Source organism: Ursus arctos, unplaced genomic scaffold (genome assembly GCF_023065955.2).
Source record: "Ursus arctos isolate Adak ecotype North America unplaced genomic scaffold, UrsArc2.0 scaffold_27, whole genome shotgun sequence".
NCBI lineage: Eukaryota > Metazoa > Chordata > Mammalia > Carnivora > Ursidae > Ursus > Ursus arctos.
The window spans coordinates 16,312,321-16,332,512 of NW_026622952.1; the positions used below are offsets into that span (position 1 = coordinate 16,312,321).

Below are 20,192 nucleotides of genomic sequence, written 5' to 3' on the forward strand. Positions count from 1 at the left end.
ACTCCTTAGATTTGCAATTCTTGTTTTAGAATGTCACCTTATTTGGGAGGCCAAAAAAACAACACCAGAAATTTCAAATCAGTCACTACCCTTATTTACTAACCTTAGCAGTAAGAGGCTTTAAGAGTATTTAAAAAGTTCAACTCCAATCTCAAAGAATAAAAATTTGCCAGCAGTGAGAATATTTAACAGAATATACTAAAGGCTTAAAGGCAATTAATTCCAAAGGTGTGGTTCTAAAAAATATTTTGGCTATAATAGTACTAGTACAGTATATAAACAATCTTCCAAGCTGATACTTCCTAAGGAGACAAACTTTTGTTATGCTTGTTCAAAATGAGTCAACTTATCTTATAAGCATATCTTGTAAGAGTAGCTCTTACAGGTTAGTACAGAACACTATTTAGAATAAGACTGCCGTAAAAAAAAGAATAGGATTGACTTGGAGAACTCTGTGAACTTAATTTTCCAGAAAGAAAGCCACCATTAAAACAAATAGCATGCCACTCCTCTGTTAAATACCATAAATTTTCAGCTTTTGAAAGTTCTGAACAAGCAGAATTGGGACAAAGAATCAAGAAACATCTGAAGGTCAATCAGCAACAGCCCTTGTTTTAGCCCTATTAACTTTGCAGTGAATTTTTCTTTTAACAACATATTTTATTTCAAACTATTCTATACTGTAACTTGCTTGGGAAAAATTATTAAAAGTAACAGATAAAATGGCCCCTAATATGGTTCATTCAACCGGAAATTAATTTTATTGTCTCATAATATATATATTTTTTAATTGCATGAAAAGTCTATTTAGAAAAGGGGGTTGATTGATGTTGGCACCTTTACAAAGACATGCTGTGACACCGGTAAGTAAATAAATTTGCATAATCCATAAAAGGAGGCAGTTCAAATTTTTGTAAACCATTAGAGACCACAAAGATTTGCAATATAAAAGGCTGAAGTTTAGGTAAAAACAGTTGAAATAATTTGAATTGCAACATATTTCTAACCCGACCATGCTGAAAATGAACAACTCATAAGACAATAGATTAACATGAATATAAGGCAATTCCTAGGTGTAGGAATAAGAATAATAAAGTGAGCTGTAGAGACTAGTAGTTTGCCAGAATGGGACGAGGCTGTTGGAACCGTGTAAATCTTAAAGACTTAAGAAGACTGAGTATGTCATTCCCAACCAAAAAGAATTCACTGATAAAACCTTTGGCTTCTCTTTCCTTTTATGTTACAACAGCTTTTTCTCCCCCCCTCCCAAATTTTACGCTCTGTGAAACCTGGAGATTACTCTTTACAGTTCTTTTTAGACAAGTACGGTACTTTAACAATTCTGCTAATGTGGCAATCAGGTGGGCAAAGGGAAAGGCTAGTGAGGAAGCAGAGCAAAGCAAAGGATACTGGATACAGACCATAAAACAGATTACAGCCAGAACTGATGTGTCAGGAGGGATGAACAAGTCAGAACTGGAAGAGCTGAGCCGGGGTGAGGCAAGAGGGAGGGATAAAGGGTCCGGAGGAAAATCCTGAACATGGGTCAGGAATAGAAGAGCAAGCGTGTGACCCAAGACGAAGGGAGGTATGTCAAAAGGAGGCAGCTGGCGGGCAGTAGGCCTAAGGAGCTACGTGTGGCTATGAATTGCCCACCCTCCCGCCCTACTTTTTCCTCCGGTCGGAGGGGCAACGACCAGTCACCTGGAGTGTGAATTCCGGAGGGACTCTATGAGGCGCTGCTTCTGCTGTTGGAGGCTGGTGAGGCCACCGGGGGACCCAGCTGCGGAGGAGGAGGCGCTCTTGGTTAGGGGAAAGAGCCAGCTCATCCTCCACGGGTCCCCGGGCCCGAGGCCCTAGAAGGCTCTGGCCTGCTTCTCCCAGCTGCTCAACCCGGCGGTTCCCCAGCGACAGGAGGAGCAGTCCGAGACGCCCGGGTCCCAAGGGCGGGGGGGCCGCGTCTTCTCTAAGCAAGCCCGGCTGAGGGGTCCTTAGGTCCTGGGCGAAACACTGTAACTGTGGGCAGCTATAGAGAGGAAAGTAGCCACCCGGGAAGGGGAGCTCTACCCTCACGGCCCCGACGCCGAAACCGGTCAGCGCGGCAGCCTGACCGCCAAGCCTTCCACCACCCCTGCTTCCGTCACCGGCGTGCTCCGCCCCCTCTGCGTGTCGCGTCATCACCTAGCGCCCCCGCCAGGACGTACGAGAAGCGACGGCGCAGCACGGTGCGGCGCAGCCCCCGGCTCCTCTTTTCCCCTTGCTGGGCGTGAGGTGTCTATGGGGCACCCGCTGCTGCCGCCGCTACCGCCACCGCCACCGCCGCTGGTTGCTGTCTCTATGGCGAGGAGGAGGAGGAGGAGCGCGAGCTCAGCGACACAAGTAGATCTTGCGTCTGCCCGGGGGGGAGGGGCGGATTGGGGAAGTAGAAAGGGGGCGGGAACGATGAACCTTAGAGGGTGAGCGATGGCGCCAGCTGGAACGCGGCTGGCGAAGGAAAGAGCTAGGCGGCGGGTGGAGGGGGCAGGGTAACGGGCTGAGGGTATGTCAAGGGGGTGGCGCGGACTGATGACGTAAAGGCTTTGTACCTGGGGCTTCGACGTTGTTGGACGGAAATTGGGAGTGGAGGGCGGTGGCCTAGATCCTCTGCTCCTCGTATTTCTTCTTGCAGCAGTGGTTGGGAGTCAGTCTAGCTCCAGTAAATGGTTATCAAGCACCTTCACGCTGGCTCTCTGCCAGAGAAGAGAGTTATCTATGACTTGAGTGGCTCTGTGCTGTCTTCGTTTCTTTGGGAGCCTGCAGTACGGAGATTGTATCTCCAGTAATGAGAAGGCCTCTGGTGCCGAGTCGGGACTTCTGGAATTGTAGTAGAGAGGGAGGTGGAAAAAGCAATGTTAAGCTACAGGGTCTTCCTAAAGTGTGTGTGTGTGTGTGTGTGTGTGTGTGTGTGTTTAGTGGAATGGGGAGGGTAATAAAGGAGGAGTTTCCTAGATTTTTGCTTTCTGTTCTTAGAGGACTGGAGATTACATTTGTGACTGAAGTGTTTGGGGGATATCATAATTACCTTGTTTACCCTTGTTTGTTAGGATTGTTTCAAACTTATGTGAAAATGAAGGAGGATTTGGAATTTTTCTGTCCAAGAATCAAAATGTTGGTCTGTACTCTTTATGTGGCATGATACTCTGTTTATGGACCAGAAACAACAGATTTGTGTTTATGCTCAGGTTTTTAGGAAATTAGAAACAGTTTGAAATGCATACACCGTATTGCCTCCTTTCTTTCTCCCTCCTGCAGTTATGGACATTTAAACAGTTTCTGTGGCTGTTCCTTATTTTTCAGAAAGAGCTTTTTTTGTTTTCTTTTTTTGTTGTCGGTTTCCTAAAAAGTCCCTTCTCATCTGACTTGAATAAATGCCACTAAAATAGATTTTGTAATCAGATCAGATTTTGAATGTTCTATTAAAAATGGCTAAAAGCAAACATTACCTTTGTCCTAATAACATCTGATCCCATCACGTTATATCACTATTTAACTTTTGATTTTCTATGTGGAAATAGATGTCTTTATAAAGTTTAATTCAGAGAGTGAGTTGAATTCAAAGCAGTCTTTAATGTTAAGTTTTTAAAAAATGATTAGTATGTACACATAAAAAATACTGTTTTTACTTAACATTGATATTAGGACCAGAAAACCTATGTTGTAGTCCTTTTTTTCCTACTGATTAGCTGTGTGACTTTAGACAAGTCATTTCCCAAACTGATTTTCTTACATATCAAGGACTTTGAATAAACAATCTTTTAGGTTTGTATCAACTCATTTCTTCTATGATTCATATTTCTGATATCACTGGTTTTTATTTTGACAGGTACAAAAATAAAGGATAAAGTATTTTATGAAACAAACAAATCTTCAATCAAGTATAACATTTTGATGCTTGGCATCTAGACTTCTTGTGCCCTCACTATGCCAGCAGCAACTGTAGATCATAGCCAAAGAATTTGTGAAGTTTGGGCTTGCAACCTGGATGAAGAGATGAAGAAAATTCGTCAAGTTATCAGAAAATATAATTACGTTGCTATGGTATGCCTATCATCAAATCCTAAGATGCTTCTTATAAAAGAGGAAGAGGGATTTTAAAAGTCTTGAATTCAATCCATCTGGTTAATATTGTAGAGATTAATCATAAAAAGAAAATTTTGTCAATGTCTTCCAACCAGAGACCACCACTCATGCAATGTGACAAATTGGGTTTATTACTCATTGCATTGAGGGAAAACGCATACCACTGGAACATGGGGCATTTGAGTAAGAGTGTTAGGAAGGACTTGTAGGATTTGGGCTTCTGTCAGGTAGTTTTAGGGAGGGATTAAGGAGGCAGGGCCTTGCTCTGAATTGGATACTGTTGAGAAGCTAGAGTAATTTTATTACAGGGTATCTTAATAAGTTAAGTAGAATGAGAGAAGACTAGAGTGAGACTAAAGCTATGAAGAAGCAACGGTTACTTACGTTAGCCAAGATAGAAGGATGTTTGGTCATTTTTGTGATTTGGACAAAGTTTATGTTTTTGTCTATGTTCAGTCATGATTACAGAGTGGTCTTGTCTGATGTTGAAGTGTGAAACTGTTCATAACAACAGAAGAACATTTGAACTATCTGTGGGCGCCAGGTCAGCTCCCAGCAACACTGAAGGCTTAACTGATAATACCAGATGAGCACACAAAAGCCAGGGAGCTCCTGCATGTCTTTCTCAAGAAAAATCAGATCTCCCAGTGGAACATTGTTGACCTGCAGTTTTCTTGTTGTTTGTTCTAATCATCATTGGAGCTCCATGAACACAGTGTGCTGTTAAGCATCTCTGCTTTTGCATTTAATATTCAGTTTACCTAGACCATCTATTCATTTAATTATTTTGCTGCTTTACCTGCTGTACTTTGTACATCTGTTATAGTTACTGTACTGTTTTCCAGATTGTAAGTTCCGCGAAGCAAGGGGATAGTGCCTTAGTCATCCTTTCTCTCCCACAACACACCCGGCATACCACAAAATATCCAGTAAAGTGGTTGTTGAGTTGGACTGAATTTAGAGTTTTAATTTCTTTACTGTTTCATTGTGATTTGGTATTCAGATTTTGTTCTTAGCTTCCCAGTTTGAATTTTAAAATTAAAGTGATACAGTTATTTCCTCAGTATTTTTAATGCAAATAAATAAATGTGCTTCTGTGGGGAGGGGCAGGTTGACTGGTGAAAATACGAATATTCAAGCGAGCATAGATAACCTATTTGATAGAGTGCTATTTTAGCCCAAGAAATTTAGAGGGTTTTGATGTTTAGACAGACCTTGTCTCAGAGAAATGTTTGGAAAGTATGATGTGTTTTCCGTTCTTTTTAATCAGTTCTTCATTTGTTTTAACACTAGCATACTGTGAGCATAGTTTCACATACCCCTTGAGAAACATGAATTTATGATTTTTCCCCCTTCCTTGGTGCATTTATTCATATCTTATACATAATAATTTTTTACTGACACAGTATTTAAAATAAGAAAAAGTCATTAAGTTTGTAGAGTTTGATTTTATGGTCCTAAAAAGTAATGCTCTTCATAGTTAAAAAGTAATTTATATTTGAATATGAATGTGTAGAATATTACCTATAACAGAACTCTTTGACTTGAACCAAAAATTAATTATTTATTCTAAGAATTTCTGGATTATGGTTTTGATCATTTAGTAAATAACGAATCTTAAAACTATTTTACAGGACACCGAGTTTCCAGGTGTGGTTGCAAGACCTATTGGAGAATTCAGGAGCAATGCTGACTATCAGTACCAACTATTGCGATGTAATGTAGACTTGTTAAAGATAATTCAGCTAGGACTGACATTTATGAATGAGCAAGGAGAATATCCTCCAGGAACTTCAACTTGGCAGTTTAATTTTAAATTTAATTTGACGTAAGTGGGAAATAAATATAACCCAAACTTTTTTTAGCTTAATTTTAGGAGTTGATTTCCCTCAAGTATGGTGAATGAAATGTTAACTGAATTTGGCACAGTTATCCTAGAAATATTTAAAACCTAAAATTTCAAAAGACTAGGTTTCTTCTAATGGGACAAAAGAACTAGGATAAAGAAGACTTTATATTCAAATACTTTGAATTTTAAAGATGTTGTTTGAAAAGTATGACTGCCACTTTTTTTGAAATCTGAGAAACTTTGGGTATTGAAAACACTTTTTGATAGAAAAAAATAACCTTACATTAGTTTTATTTTCAAACTGTGTGCAGTTTGAAATAAATACGTCTTTGTTAGAGTAATTATCCTTCTTGTGAAGAGATTTTTATTACAGTCAAACTCCAGTTTCTGAGTAGATTACATGTCAAGGGCAGTAAGACATTTCTTGAAAACCTGGGTGCATTTTCCTGTCAAATCAATATAATTATATAATAGTTATATTATAGTTACAGTCCCCCATCAGCCTACAGAACCTCTTGTAACTTACACATAGGAGAGGTAATGGTACCCTTGAACTTGGTATTTCTTTCAGAAACCATTCAGAATCTAAATTCTAACTTAAGCCCAAGGTTGAATCCCAGTTTCCTTACTTGTTGTCTTGATAGTGTAGGGAAGTTTGGAGTGTTTTCGGGTGTGGGCAGATTGTTTACAAACTGACTCTAAGGTGGGGAAATGTTTAATACATTCTAATTAAGTGACAATATTGCAGTGTCCTTCTATTTGACAGCTTGTACTTGTGTAATATGATCTTTCATCTGGTTCAAAAAATAGTTAAAGAAGTGGTGGGACAATTAACAGTAGTGCCAATGTAAGAACCTCCCATTCTCTGTACAGTAATGTGATATTTAGCATATAAGTCTAAAAAGCGGGGCTGATGATTTTAGAGAGGTTGTCAGTGGTGCAGTACTATGGCTTATGACTACATTGTGTTCAGCCTCATTTTCTGTTTTACTTTCTTGGATTTCATAATGTACACCAGAACCTTGTAAAGGGTAAAGTACTCCTCTCTATTCAAACTGATAATAACCTTTTTCCCAAGTTGATCATTAGAACCCTGTGTTTTAACTGAGATACTGTTGTGATGTAAATACATGAGTAGGAGGTGACCCATCCATGTCTCCATTTTGGGAAAATTGACATTTTCCTTTTCTAGAAACATCTTTGTTATAATAACAACTGCCTTATTATTACAATCTTTGAAAGACATTTTTTTCTTATACAGAGAGGGCTACTTGTTACCAGGTTTTGCTACCATTTATACTAATGTTAATGTCTAAGAAGTTGTTTTTAAGGAGAAGGATATAGTAGAATACACTATTTAAGTGGAAATGATTATTTGGAAGATAAAACTGGGACTACCTTAATATGAAGACAGAGTTCCATGAATAGAATCTTGGATATTTTGAAGAAAGATGAAAATTGACTTTTTTATGGGGTGTCTAGAATGTGTCAGCAGCTGTGTTAGGTGCTAGGGATATAGTGTTGAGGAAAGTTGGTCCTGGTGTTTATAACTTAGTGTTCCTGTAACATTTCTGTCTGCTCTCCATTGCCAAAGTCCAAAAATTAGATTTGTTAGTTAATGATCAGTGTATAGGAGTTCTCTCTAAACTGAATTTGGAGTCGATACGTAAAATGAAAATTGAAGTAGAATATTGATGAGCTGTGCAGAAGAAAGCTATCTCAAAGGAGAGGAGAACGAATTTCTAAAATATCAGTTTGATGATTGCAGTAATTAGTATTTGAGAGAATCATTTTAATAGTGTAATAGAGATTATAGGAGATTGTGGGTTCCGTGGTCACAGAAAGGAAGCTGATAATTCATTTAAGGAAAATGGCAGAGGAGAGGAGATACAGGGAGGACCGTAAGTGGAAAGGACAGTTTGATTTTGTTCTAGGGCTAATGCACAGGCAGTTGAAGGCTAAAATGCAGTTGTCAGGTGTGGAGTTGCAGGCTGTTCATGTTGTCTTTCATATAGTCTTTGCAGATTTTTTGAGCACCTTATGTGTTCTTGGTTTGAGTTCATTAAATATTAAGTTTAGTGACCATTTGTGCATTTGTGACAGTCTGTATTCTGGTTTGCCTTTGCTCATGATTTTTAAGCATAAACTTAAATTTATAGGGTGGATGTTTTAAAATATATAAAATGTGTAAAATGTTTGGTGAGCCAGGAATGGATTGAGGTTGGAAAGAGTTTCCAAATTGTAAAATCTTTAATCTGCTGTGTTTAAAAATGTGAATTTGTGTAGTGGGCTAAGTTTATACTTGTCGGTAGGTCAAAAAGTAGGGGCGCCTGGCTAGCTCAGTCCGTAGAGTGTGCGACTCCCGATCTTGGAGTTATGAGTTCAAGCCCCATGTTGGACGTGAAGGGTGAAAAAATATATTTATTGGATTTAACATACCTAGTTAAGTTAGTTTCTGTTTTTAGGATATAGTTTGAAATGAGTAGCCTTGTATCTCTGCATTTTGGGAAAACCTTTTTTAGTGATTTCTACGTGGCTTTTACTCCTTTTCAGTTATTATACCTGGATATTTTGCCACCTAAAACTTCAGTAGTTGATTAGTGTTAGAAGCAGTCGCATTACTGTTCATGGCTGTTCTGAACAGATTGTTCTAATCAGTAAGCCAGTCTCTGCACCTGCAGCAGTCCTTACATTTTTGACTAAACAAATGTTTTGACTACTTTTTTGAGATTTGCATCCTTTAATATATTCCTGCATGTACTAGGATTTTTGAAGATGGGGAATGATTTCAAAACTTGAAATGGATACCATGGGAAGGGGACAGTCTATTGATTTGGAGAATTGAAATGTAACAATTGTGGAGTTTCCCTTACTAGCAGGAAATTTTCTTCATCGTATTTAGAGATTTATTAGCCTACCTGTATGAAGCTTTCAGCTTTCTCTTCGAAAGAGTTGGACATTATAAAGCATAGAATTGGTTCCAAATTTTAAAATATTTACTTCAAAGAAATTTAAATGATAGTACATTAGCTTAATCTGCATTGAGTTATGTGAACTATACACAAAGAGGAGTAATTTTATACATTTTTTTTTAAACCAGACTTATTGATCATTAAATACCTGAAGTACTTACCCAGATCTTTCTTCTGGATATTGTGATTCAATAGGTCTAGGTATAGGACCTGGGAATCCATATTTTTGGTAAGCTCTCTGGATGATTGCTGACATGGGGCAAGTTTGGGAAATTCTGATTTAAATAGTGCAACACTCACTGTTCCACTTCACATGTTTTTTGATGTGGTGATAGACATTAAACAAAAGAGATAAAAGTCATTGCCCTCTTTTTTTTTTTTTTTAAGATTTTATTTGTTTATTTGACAGACAGCCAGCAAGAGAGGGAACACAAGCAGGGGGAGTGGGAGAGGAAGAAGCAGGCTCCTAGCGGAGAAGCCTGATGTGGGGCTTGATCCCAGAACGCCGGGATCACGCCCTGAGCCGAAGGCAGACGCTTAACGACTGCACTACCCAGGCGTCCCAAAAGTCATTGCCCTCTTGAAGCTTACATTCTGATAGAGTGTACTAAAATAAAGATGAAGTGAGCATATGGCCCAGAATAATGTGAGCCTAGAGAAAGAATCTTATGATTTGGGTTGGTTATAATTTGCTAACGTATGCCTCTCAATGGGAGTGTCAGAGCCTGATGAGTGAGATTTTAATTGTTTAAATTACATATTTTTAGTGTAATAAGACCACCGATATCTGTTGTTTAACGAAAGATACTTGTAGTAGATTTATTCAGATATCCTTCCTAAAGGGTTTTCCTGGGGGAAATTTTGACCTAAAGTGATGATTGCAGTTCCCCTCTGTTTTTTTTAACTGTTCCAGTGGCTAGTTTTTGTTTTTTAAATTTTCATATTAAGGTATAGTTCACATATATTAGTTTCAGGTGTGTAACATAGTGGTTTAACAATTTTGTACGTTGTGCAGTTCTCACCACAATATGTGTATTTACCATCTGGCACCATACAACATTATGTTTTGTTATTTTTCAAAGACATTTAGAAGCAGACTGATTTCCAGAGAATAGACCATAAGAATACTTTTTCACCTAAATGTAATGTTTCTTTTGGTTTAATTAGTCTCGTTAAAGCTTTTAATAGAATTTTCTTTTGCTAAGTGGTAGAAACTAGTATTCTTGCAATTTAAAAAGTAAATTAAAAAAAATCCAGTGGGCAATGCACAAAATACTTTTCATGTATTCTCAGAAACCTATACCTTTGTTTTGATCCTTTTTTAAATTTAATTTAACATTTTGGATACCTCTGTGTTTGTGCTTAGAAATTAAGGCTTTCTTTTTGGCTTGAGTAAAATCTTGAAGGATTGGTTTATATTTAGATTTCCTGGCTTGACTTTTGGGAGGTGATTTTCTCAGATTAAGATTGTTAGAAGAAATTATTGCAATTATAGCAAGGTCTTTAATTTTAAACATTTTACTGGTTATTGGAGCCATTTGAAAGGCTTATTATTAGTGAGAGGAGGAAACTCCTTTTTCTTTAGGATGGAATGTAGTTTTAACTGAGCCACATCAGATGTTTTCCTCTTGGTCTCTTTCCTGGTGCTGCTGGGAGCATGGGAGGTGGATATAGGCTGTTAGCCCTGTGGCTCCAGCTCCATCTGGCAGCAATAAATAGGCTGCTGAGACTGAAAGCCCCTGAAAAGAACATGTCTTTCACTTTGTGGTGGTAGCCCCTGGGGAGTAGAAGACCCTTTGTTCAAACTCAGTTAAATATATTTAACTTGTGAGAGGCTAATGAAATTCAATCAGTAGTAAAGATTAAAATCGCCCCCTTAGAATGTTTTGAAAGATAATTTGCTGAACGCTTTTCTAAAATAATTTTATATTTAAGTTGTATTTTCCTTCCTATATGTGAAGCATTGGAATGATCGGACCCAAGCCAGTCCTCCTGTTTTGTTGTTTCTGGCACTGTAGGTTAGAGATGTGAGTGAGAGAAAAACGGTTTGTTTGAAGTACAGCACTTTTGAAGGTTGTCTTTCTTTTTCTCCTGCCAGGGAGGACATGTATGCCCAGGACTCTATAGAGCTACTCACAACATCCGGCATCCAGTTTAAAAAACATGAGGAGGAAGGAATTGAGACCCAGTACTTTGCAGAACTTCTTATGACATCGGGTGTGGTCCTCTGCGAAGGGGTCAAATGGTTATCATTTCATAGGTAAAAAGATTGCACTGAAAATAGCATTTGTGTTTCCATTTCCCAGCAGCTTCACACTTGGTGTGGGTCACTGTTTTAGTGCTTTCAGGCTTATTTCTACAAGGAACTGGCTGCCACATAGCAGTCGCCTCTCAAGAAGCTAATGTTGGTCTACTTATGGGTTAATTTAAAGATATGTGTTTCATTTTTAGCCAGTGAGAGAGACAGTATTGCATAGTGGACAGAGTTAGCCTGACAAAGTAGATCTTGGTTTAAATCCAGCAGTGCCATTTGGAATCAGTGTTACCAAGGGTTATTTAACATTTCTGAGCCGTAGAATGATACTGTTCATTCGTTAAGAAAATATTTATGTAATACCTACCAATGCCAAGCACTCTGGTATAAGATTCTAGGAATTAAGCTGTGAACAAAACAGACTAAAATCCTCATCCTCATGAAGTTTATATTCTGGTGGAAGTAGGCAATTTTTTTTTTTAAAGGATGAAATTTATATTGTTGTTTGATGCTGATAAATGCTGTGGAGAAAAAAATAGCAAAGAGGATGTTGGGTGGGTGGGGGTGGTGGATTTTTTTTTTTTTTTTTAAAGAAGAGTGATCAGGTAGGCATTACTTAGGAAAATGTCTTGTTTTAATGGCCAATAATATATTTAGAGCATTTTAGTAAAAGGTTTTACACACAGTAAATTCTCAATAAAATAAATGGTCATTTTTAATTCTTATTATAAAATAAAACTGGATTGTTAAAGAGAATTTCTAGAAGGGGAATTAGTTCCATTTTGTAAAAAAAAGACTTCCAAATAAGAGTTTTTTTTATTGAGGTAAACTAAAACTGGAAGCACAGGGACTAAAAGTGGCATTGGGAATTATTTTATTTGGCCTTCTATTAAATGTTCTTATATTGGGTCCATGTCACACATTTTTTAAAAAATAAAGAGTCTCCTGCATGCTTTAGAATTTCCAGCTCTGGCCTCTGGAATGATTACAGTGAAGGACTGTTCCTATTGCAAACTCTGATGTAGTACTAAGCAGTGATTTTTGAGTTGGAGGTATTGACCATACTAATTGTCACCTGTCATCTCTGCTTTCTGTTCTCCATTTGAGCCTATACCTCAGGAGACAAGACTGAAGTCTCTATTAACTTGAGGAATGTTGTCATTTTTTTTTGTTCGTTTGTTTGTTTTTTGACTTCCTGGTCATGACTAGAAAACATCATCCTGTCCTTTTGCTGTATATGACATTCTTTCATTCAAAAAATACTCTGAGCAAATACCATGTGCTAGGCGTTGGGGATATTAAGATCAACAAAAACAAAGGGTTCATGTCTCCTTAGAATGTAGAGTCTAAGTTAGACTCCAGTATTTGTCAAGATATGTTAAGGTTTTATTCTAAATGTCATTAAATATTTTCATCATATTCTAACCTATTTCCAGGAGATAAAGACTAGTTTAAGAAACTTATGAATCCTAAATTCTTGTACAGTCTTTTACTAGTAGTAAGCAAATGCTGTATTGACTTCTGTTTAGTTTATTTAGCAGTCATTTCCCTGCCAATTACCAGAAATTTAAAGGTTTTTGCCTTTAATTGCTTATACTTTGGTATTCCTTAACGGTCTTCAATGGTAAAGCTTCTTTTTTTTCTTTTTAAAATTAGAAGTAATTCTGAACATTAAATAGAAATTTTATTTGTATCCCCCCCAAAAGATATGTTAATACCACTTCTTACCAAATATGTACTGAGTTCCAGCTTTGTGAAGTAAAAGATTTTAAGATATTTTTTAAAATGTGGTTCCCACTAGACTAGTGGAGAAAACAATAATGCATTAAAGGGAAGTACAAGAAAACAGCTTGTATAAGAAATCAGTGGGAGCCAAACTCTTCAGGGAAGGCATCTTGTCCTTGAAGGAAAGGTAGACAGGGAAAAAAGGGTGTGTAATTATGGCACAGGAATGTGGGGACATACAAAGCTATGGAAAAAACCCAGCAATAAAGATAGGAGATCTTGATTTGAAAGTGTGGGAGTTGGTATTTTATTCTCTGGATAGTAGTTCTCAATGTTTATTACTTTTGTTTCTTCCATGTGCAGCATTTCCATTAATATGTCTTGAGGAGCCATATGAGATAGGAACAGAATTTTGAGGGAAGAGAATGACTGATAAAATCATTTAAGGAAATGAAAATACTTCCATTAGGGAATTACTCTTTGGGTTTCTGTTTTTTTGTTTTTATTTTTTAAGTAGGCTCCATGCCCTGTGTGGAGCCCAACAATATGGGGCTTGAACTCACGATCCTGAGATCGTGACCTGAGCCAAGATCAAGAGGCGGACACTTAACTGCCTGAACCACCGAGGCGCCCCGCTCTGGGTTTTGAAGCATATGACCTCTAAAATATGGGAAGAGTTGGGGGCGCCTGGGTGGCTCAGTTGTTAAGTGTCTGCCTTCGGCTCAGGGTGTGATCCCGGGGTTCTGAGATTGAGCCCCACATCAGGCTTCTCTGCTGGGAGCCTGCTTCTTCCTCTCCTACTCCCCCTGCTGTGTTCCCTCTCTCCTGGCTCTCTTTCTGTCAAATAAATAAATAAAATCTTTAAAAAAATAAAATATGGGAAGAGTTGTATTATTTTTGCCAATTCTGCTACCTTTTGACATCTTTAGCCACGTTTCCATTCATATTTTTCCATTTCCATAGTTATTTAAAATTTTTTGAGACATCTATGGATAGTTTGATACTTTTTAAAGAGTTCTTCCTTTAGAGATCAGCAAAATAGTAGTGACTGCAGGCTTGAGATGCTAGTATAGATCTATATGCTGGTATCTCTGAATGATAGTGACAAGTTCGGATCATTGTTGGTAAGATGATGGCATTTTCCCATTATTAGAAACATGTCTGTTTTCTCTCTGCTTTTTTTTGGGGGGGGGTGATTCCTTTTTTGACCTGCAATTGTGGCTTACTTAAAATTTGTATCAGAAAAAGAAATTATTTTTTCATCTCTATGGTATTTATATGTCTCTGTTCTATATTTAACCCTTTTGTAGTGGTTATGACTTTGGCTATTTAATCAAAATCCTGACCAACTCTAACTTGCCTGAAGAAGAACTTGACTTCTTTGAGATCCTTCGATTATTCTTTCCTGTCATTTATGATGTGAAGTACCTCATGAAGAGCTGCAAAAATCTCAAAGTAAGGCTTTTTTAAGTGGCGATTTGTAATCCACACACTATTTAGACTGAGTGACTGATAAATAAAATTTTAGCCTGGGATATTGTTTAAAGCCATATTTTAAGTTTTATATTAAATGCAATTACATTATCTGGTCATTTGATTCTTTTTGCTGCATAAATAATTTGTGGGAAATCCTTTTTCAAAGTTTCAGTGTACATTGGCAGAATAAGTTTTCAACAGAATTCAAACCAAGAATCAGATTTTCAGCATTCCCAGATTGAAAGTCATAAACCTGCACAAAAAGTGAGGACTAGCAAGGCTCCCTTGCACAGAAGTGTGAGTACACGCTGCCCGACATGCGCACAAGCTATCCATGCAGGATAAAACCTGAGGTGGCCAGCAGTGTAGTCAGTAATGTAGCAAACAGAGTTTTCCCTTCAGCTTGGAGAAAAATTATTTTGTGCGTTCTAGTCATAGATCGTGTTCCTAGGATTAATTTACATGGCTAAAAGATTTTTTTTTTCCTGGCCCAAAAGATGTCAAGATGTTAGTGCTACTGTGAATGTGTAGGTCCTGTCTAGACAGTAAGTTGCAGTCTGACACTGCTGAATGCATGTGTAATAATGTTACTTCTGAACATGAATTCTTTCAGAAGGAACATTTAATAAGTGAAGTGCTCCTTTGTTTTGAAAACGAATTTATGTGGTGGCACAGACTCCCAAGGAATAGAAGGGCTTTATCTTTTTTTCCAGCTGTGTTTGTATTTAAGCTGTAACTAAAAAGCACATTTAGGTAAAGTGGCTGTTTGGTAGAACCTGCATTAGGTTAATCACATTTTCTTACCAGGTGTTTAGAGGTGCAGATAAAGTTATACTTTTAGGAGATGGTAAAACCTTAAGAGCTTTACTTTTGGGGCGCCTGGGTGGCTCAGTCGTTAAGCGTCTGCCTTTGGCTCAGGGTGTGATCCCAGCGTTCTGGGATCGAGCCCCACATCAGGCTCCTCTGCTGGGAGCCTGCTTCTTCCTCTCCCACTCCCCCTGCTTGTGTTCCCTTTCTCGCTGGCTGTCTCTATCTCTGTCAAATAAATAAATAAAATCTTAAAAAAAATAAGAGCTTTACTTTTAAGCAGAAAGAAACTGTAGGAGTTGAATAAGGAAACTTTGCTTTTGACAGATGAACTTAAAATCAGAAGAGAAGTAGTCTTTTGGCCAAAGTTTGCTTGCCTTATTACAGAATATGGCATATAACTGGGGAAATTTTTAAGAAAGATTACTTATGTTTGTAGCAACTAAGAGCAGCAGGACTGTGTGCAATTTGAAGAGACTTCTCCATGTGACTCAAGTGAACTTGCAGTAGGATAGCCTTATTGCTGTAGAAACTCAGTCCACCCCTGAAAGCATTACGTGCTGAGAATCCATGGCCTAGATGTTTTAATCTGGCTTTGGAAGTGCTTTTTAAAATCTGACATGTCTCTATAATGACATATTTTAGGAACAGGATCAAATTATTGCTCACTATGTGTATGATAATGGAAAATTTCTAAGTACACCAGATATTCTGAATATGCCGAGTGAGCTGCTGTGTTAAATTTAGGTTAATGACAAAGGTGCTTTTTGACCTGTGGTCAGCCATGCCGAATGCCTCTATTCTGTTGCTCTCCTAAGCAGCTGCTAATGATACCTAATCCTCATGTTATTTTTAGCTCAGAAGTAAGAGCTGTCTGTGCAAAGCACTGTTTCAAGCTGTGAAGCAGAGGGGGGCTAGTTTGCCTTAACAATTAGGGAGAAATTTGTCCTGATCTTTCTTTCCTTACTCACCTCCTATTTCCCCCCATTATTCCTTCCCTCTCTTCCTTTTTATTTTCTCTTTTATTCTTTTTCTCTTCCTTCCTTTCACTCTCCTTTCTTTTTTAAGCCTGGCAACATTAACATAAGCAGATATTTAGACCCTGCTAAGGAGTTGTATTCTTAAAACAGCATTCTCTTAACAAAGCCATAATTAAGCACTTAGTGGATTTTTAAGGACTGGGTTAGTCATAATAGCTTTGCTTTGTACAAAGTATTTAGATAAACTACTTGGAAATGGATTGGTGAGAAGCTTAGGAAAGTTTGGGAGGACTGCCGATGTCATTTTTATATTGATGGACGGATTGACTAAATGTACTTGATAAATGTTCCCCTGTACACCTGGTTCCCTTGTATAGGATCTGCTTCCCCCACATCTTTAGGAATGTTTGCCTGTCACATGCCTTAAAGCCTATGATGAAGATAAATTTTTCCAATTAGGATCTCATTTTCTACTACATTATAAACTTCTCCCATATTCAACAAATACTTTGATTTGTAATTCACATTCTTTTTTCTTCTGATCTTCATAAGGTCCATCTTTACGTGCTAAAGTCCACTTATATTTTGGTCAGTGTCTAAGTTATGTAACTTGTGAATGTGGACGTTGTACTGTTTCTTTGTTGACAGGCAGGTTTTCTTTCTTCTAGGGTGGTTTACAGGAAGTTGCTGAACAGTTAGAGCTGGAACGGATAGGACCACAGCATCAAGCGGGATCTGATTCATTGCTCACAGGAATGGCCTTTTTCAAAATGAGAGAAGTATGAAGACATCAGTGCCTTTTTCTCAGTTGGTTGTTAGGTTGAGAACATTAAAAATCTAACGGCAAAAGTTTTTGGGCAATAAGTGCTCGTTAAATGAAGATCTGGTTAGAGATGCATGTAGGCTCTGTCCAACACACTTGAATTAGAGTGTTCAAAAATAAGTCCTCTTGAAATGTAGTTCAGAGGGCAGTGAAAAAATGATTTCTTCATAGACTGAAAAATGCAACAGTTTAAACTACCTTAGGAATCATGTAGGTCCAACCATACTATTTCTTAGATGAGAAAACTGAAGCCAGAGGCTAGTAACGTCTATCCAAGGACACACACACACATTACTAGTGGGAGAACTCCAGAACTCTTTCTGTAGACCACATCAGTGCTGCTGTTGCCGAGCCAAGGAATCTGCATGTTAGGTTTCCCCGGCATTGTCTTCTCGTAGGCATTAAACTGCTGGTAAAATACCATTTGCTCATGCCATTTTGCAGCACTTTGAGGGTTTGTAGAGTAGTGCTTATATAGTGCTTTTAGTAGATTGAGTCTTACCAAGTCTGAATCCTCAAGTGGTTAAGTAAATCTGAAGTAGTTGTTGAATCAAAAATCGTACTGAGCAGAGCCCCTTTAGTGGCAAAAGGCAGTACTGACTATAAAGCTAGGTATAGAAGAGTGGAATTGAATGAACTCAAGTCTCCTTCCAGCTCAGAATGGAGTGATAGATGCAGGTTTACCTCACTGTAATTTAAATGCAAAGAAAAGAAAGTTTTCCTTTTTGCAAAATAACTGTAGAATTCTTTTGAGTATATCCTCTTAGACACTCAAGAATTGACTGAGAACTATCTGGAAATTTAAAACTTCTGTAGCAATTGTAATAATAGTTGTTTTGCCAAGTATTGATTCAGAAGTGATTTGGACTGTCTATTCATGACAAGTAAATACTTTGTTTGTACTTCTTTCCAGTGCTAGAGAATTAAAACAATCTTGGATTTTTAGCTTTGCATTTTAAAAAAGTACCTTAATGGTTCAATTAATGGTGGATTCTCTGCTACTAATTTGTTATCTTTATATTCCTTGGCTGCTTCAAGAATAGTAACCTAGTGTAAATGTTCAGAATTTACTGTCCAGAACGTGTTTAGGGTTTGATTGTTTTCAGCTAACTCAGCCTTGCATGTAGACTCAAGGCTACTTATAAGCCTAAACTTTTTTCTCCCATTATTGACGATATTTTCACCATTGAGTGTTGTTACATTAATGGAATAAAAATGCCTGCCATTTTTCCATGATTATAAACTCTCATAAAATTGATCTAAATGTTACTAGGAAAGACACGTGTTTATACATTTTTTTTGTAATCTTTTTCTTTGGTTTCTCTTGAGCTCTGTACTTCTTGAAAACATTAGTCTTACTCATTGAATTTAAAATGTGTGGCCTCAAAGGAGCACCATAGAAAAGAGCTGTCATTTTAGTTAATGAACAGTCAGTACTTACGTTGCTGAAATGTAAGTTACCAGTGGTACCTTTTGGTTAAAATTATCTTTTTTTTTTTTCCCCAAAATTCCTTTTTAGATGTTCTTTGAAGATCATATTGATGATGCCAAATATTGTGGTCATTTGTATGGCCTTGGTTCTGGTTCATCCTATGTACAGAATGGCACAGGGAATGCATATGAAGAGGAAGCCAACAAGCAGTCATGACATGAAATAGTCCTTTTATTTTTATTTGAGCTACACACAGCTTGTATATAGGTTTTATCTCTGGTTGAATCCCTTGAACAATAGATAATACTATTTTTTTTTCTTTCATAGCCCATTTTATTTTCTGCCTTTCAGTACTAGTATGACCATTCCTATCTCAGATCTTAATAAATAGAAAAGCATTCAGGTTAAATTTGGCCTTAATATACTTGTTAGCAGGCATGTGTGACAGAGAGTGGGGAAAGCTGCATCATACTGAATATTTTGATAAACTTTACCTGCTTGGGCTTGGTTTGTTTTTCCCCCTTCCTAAATTAACTAGCACTGACTGTAATTTATTTCCCTATTTCATGTCTCCCTTCCATTCTGCAGGAGTTTTAGCTATTTGAGATTGTGGACCATCAATTTTGCACTTTAGAGAATGATTCTGACTCAAATCCTCTGTTTTATCAGAAATTTTGACTTTTCTTGCTCTTAGCTGGAAAAATGACCATCTGCCAACCTTATACAGTATTTACTTGTTTTTGACCCACGGAAATAGCACATGCATTGTGCAAACGGTTGATTCAGCAAGACTACAAAAAAAAAAAAAAGACAAAAAACTACTGAGAAGCTTAGTAACTGCTGTTTCTGTATGTAGTGTTTAATCTTCCAAGCACATCTAGTGTCTGTCAGTTTCTCATTGGCATGTGTAGGCTGCTCTGTGACTGAAGAATTTTTCAAACCAGCTTTACACCCTTCAGGAAAAATCCCTTGTGATTGGATGTTTAAAGTCTGCCGGGAAAATGGCATCCAAGATAACCGAAGCCGCAGTTATTTTATGATCGCACACCTCCCCCTTGATCTGCTTCTTTTTATTCTGTCACTGTTTACCCTTATTTTTAATTTTTTAAAAATTTTATAGCCATACTTACGATGCTCTTGCTTTGTTGATTCCACAAATCAATTTCATTAACATCCAAAGATAGCAAATCTTTAGGTATATATTTTGTACCAAATTAAATTAGAAAATTGTGCTTTCACAGTGGTTACAAAGATAAATAATGGAGAGATTTGGTGCAAAACAACAAAATACAAAACTATATTCTATATATAAAGCCATATATGTGTGTATATATATGGCTATATATATATAGCTAATTAAAATTACCTGAGGAGTGTAATGCTTGTTTATTTTTTTGTGTATATCTTTGCAATCTATTTTATATATATTGACAAAAGAGACTGTGAAATATTTAGCCATGCAGAATATGTGACCAGACCAGAGCATGTGTAGGAAGACATTTGGTAATCATTAACTCTTCCCTGAAATGATAGACTACAAGTTATGATGTGTGTTATCTACATTTCAATCAGTAATACTAGCAAATCTTAAAATGTTAGCCATATTGGTTTGTTTCCTTTGTACATTCTTTATTCATGATATTACAATGCTGTAACTGGATGGTCCTTTTTAAACAAAACGTTATTTGCAAAACAGAGGGTAATATTTGTTTTTAAAGCTTTTGTAAATAAAGGCTTCAGAAATGTTTTCTTATA

General features: G+C 37.3%; 2 protein-coding genes across 3 annotated transcripts in view; one reads left to right on the top strand and one right to left on the bottom strand.

Annotated features, from left to right (window-relative positions):
* The window catches only part of VPS37A (VPS37A subunit of ESCRT-I), a 45,614-nt gene extending 43,408 nt beyond the window's left edge, over positions 1 to 2,206 (bottom strand). Inside the window, exon 1 of one of the 2 annotated variants that reach the window (XM_026508453.4) lies at positions 1,705 to 2,206. In XM_026508453.4, coding sequence (XP_026364238.2) covers positions 1,705 to 1,829 — 125 coding nt within the window. In that variant the 5' untranslated portion in view covers positions 1,830 to 2,206. The remainder of the gene's footprint in view (positions 1 to 1,704) is intronic. The other variant, XM_044387547.3, reaches the window with a different exon arrangement.
* CNOT7 (CCR4-NOT transcription complex subunit 7) lies at positions 2,167 to 20,192 on the top strand. Its single transcript, XM_026508455.4, has 7 exons — positions 2,167 to 2,379; positions 3,863 to 4,077; positions 5,754 to 5,947; positions 11,039 to 11,200; positions 14,230 to 14,374; positions 16,851 to 16,961; positions 18,525 to 20,192. The coding sequence occupies exons 2-7, from the start codon at positions 3,961 to 3,963 to the stop codon at positions 18,651 to 18,653; spliced, it is 858 nt and encodes a 285-aa protein (XP_026364240.1). The 5' UTR covers positions 2,167 to 2,379; positions 3,863 to 3,960; the 3' UTR covers positions 18,654 to 20,192.

What these genes read in the sequence shown, in the direction of transcription:
- CNOT7 (XM_026508455.4), top strand. Translation starts at nt 3,961, where the DNA reads ATGCCAGCAGCAACTGTAGATCATAGCCAAAGAATTTGTGAAGTTTGG. An exon ending in AATATAATTACGTTGCTATG is followed by an intron (nt 4,078 to 5,753) that starts GTATGCCTATCA and finishes ACTATTTTACAG; the next exon opens with GACACCGAGTTTCCAGGTGT. An exon ending in CCTTTTTCAAAATGAGAGAA is followed by an intron (nt 16,962 to 18,524) that starts GTATGAAGACAT and finishes ATTCCTTTTTAG; the next exon opens with ATGTTCTTTGAAGATCATAT.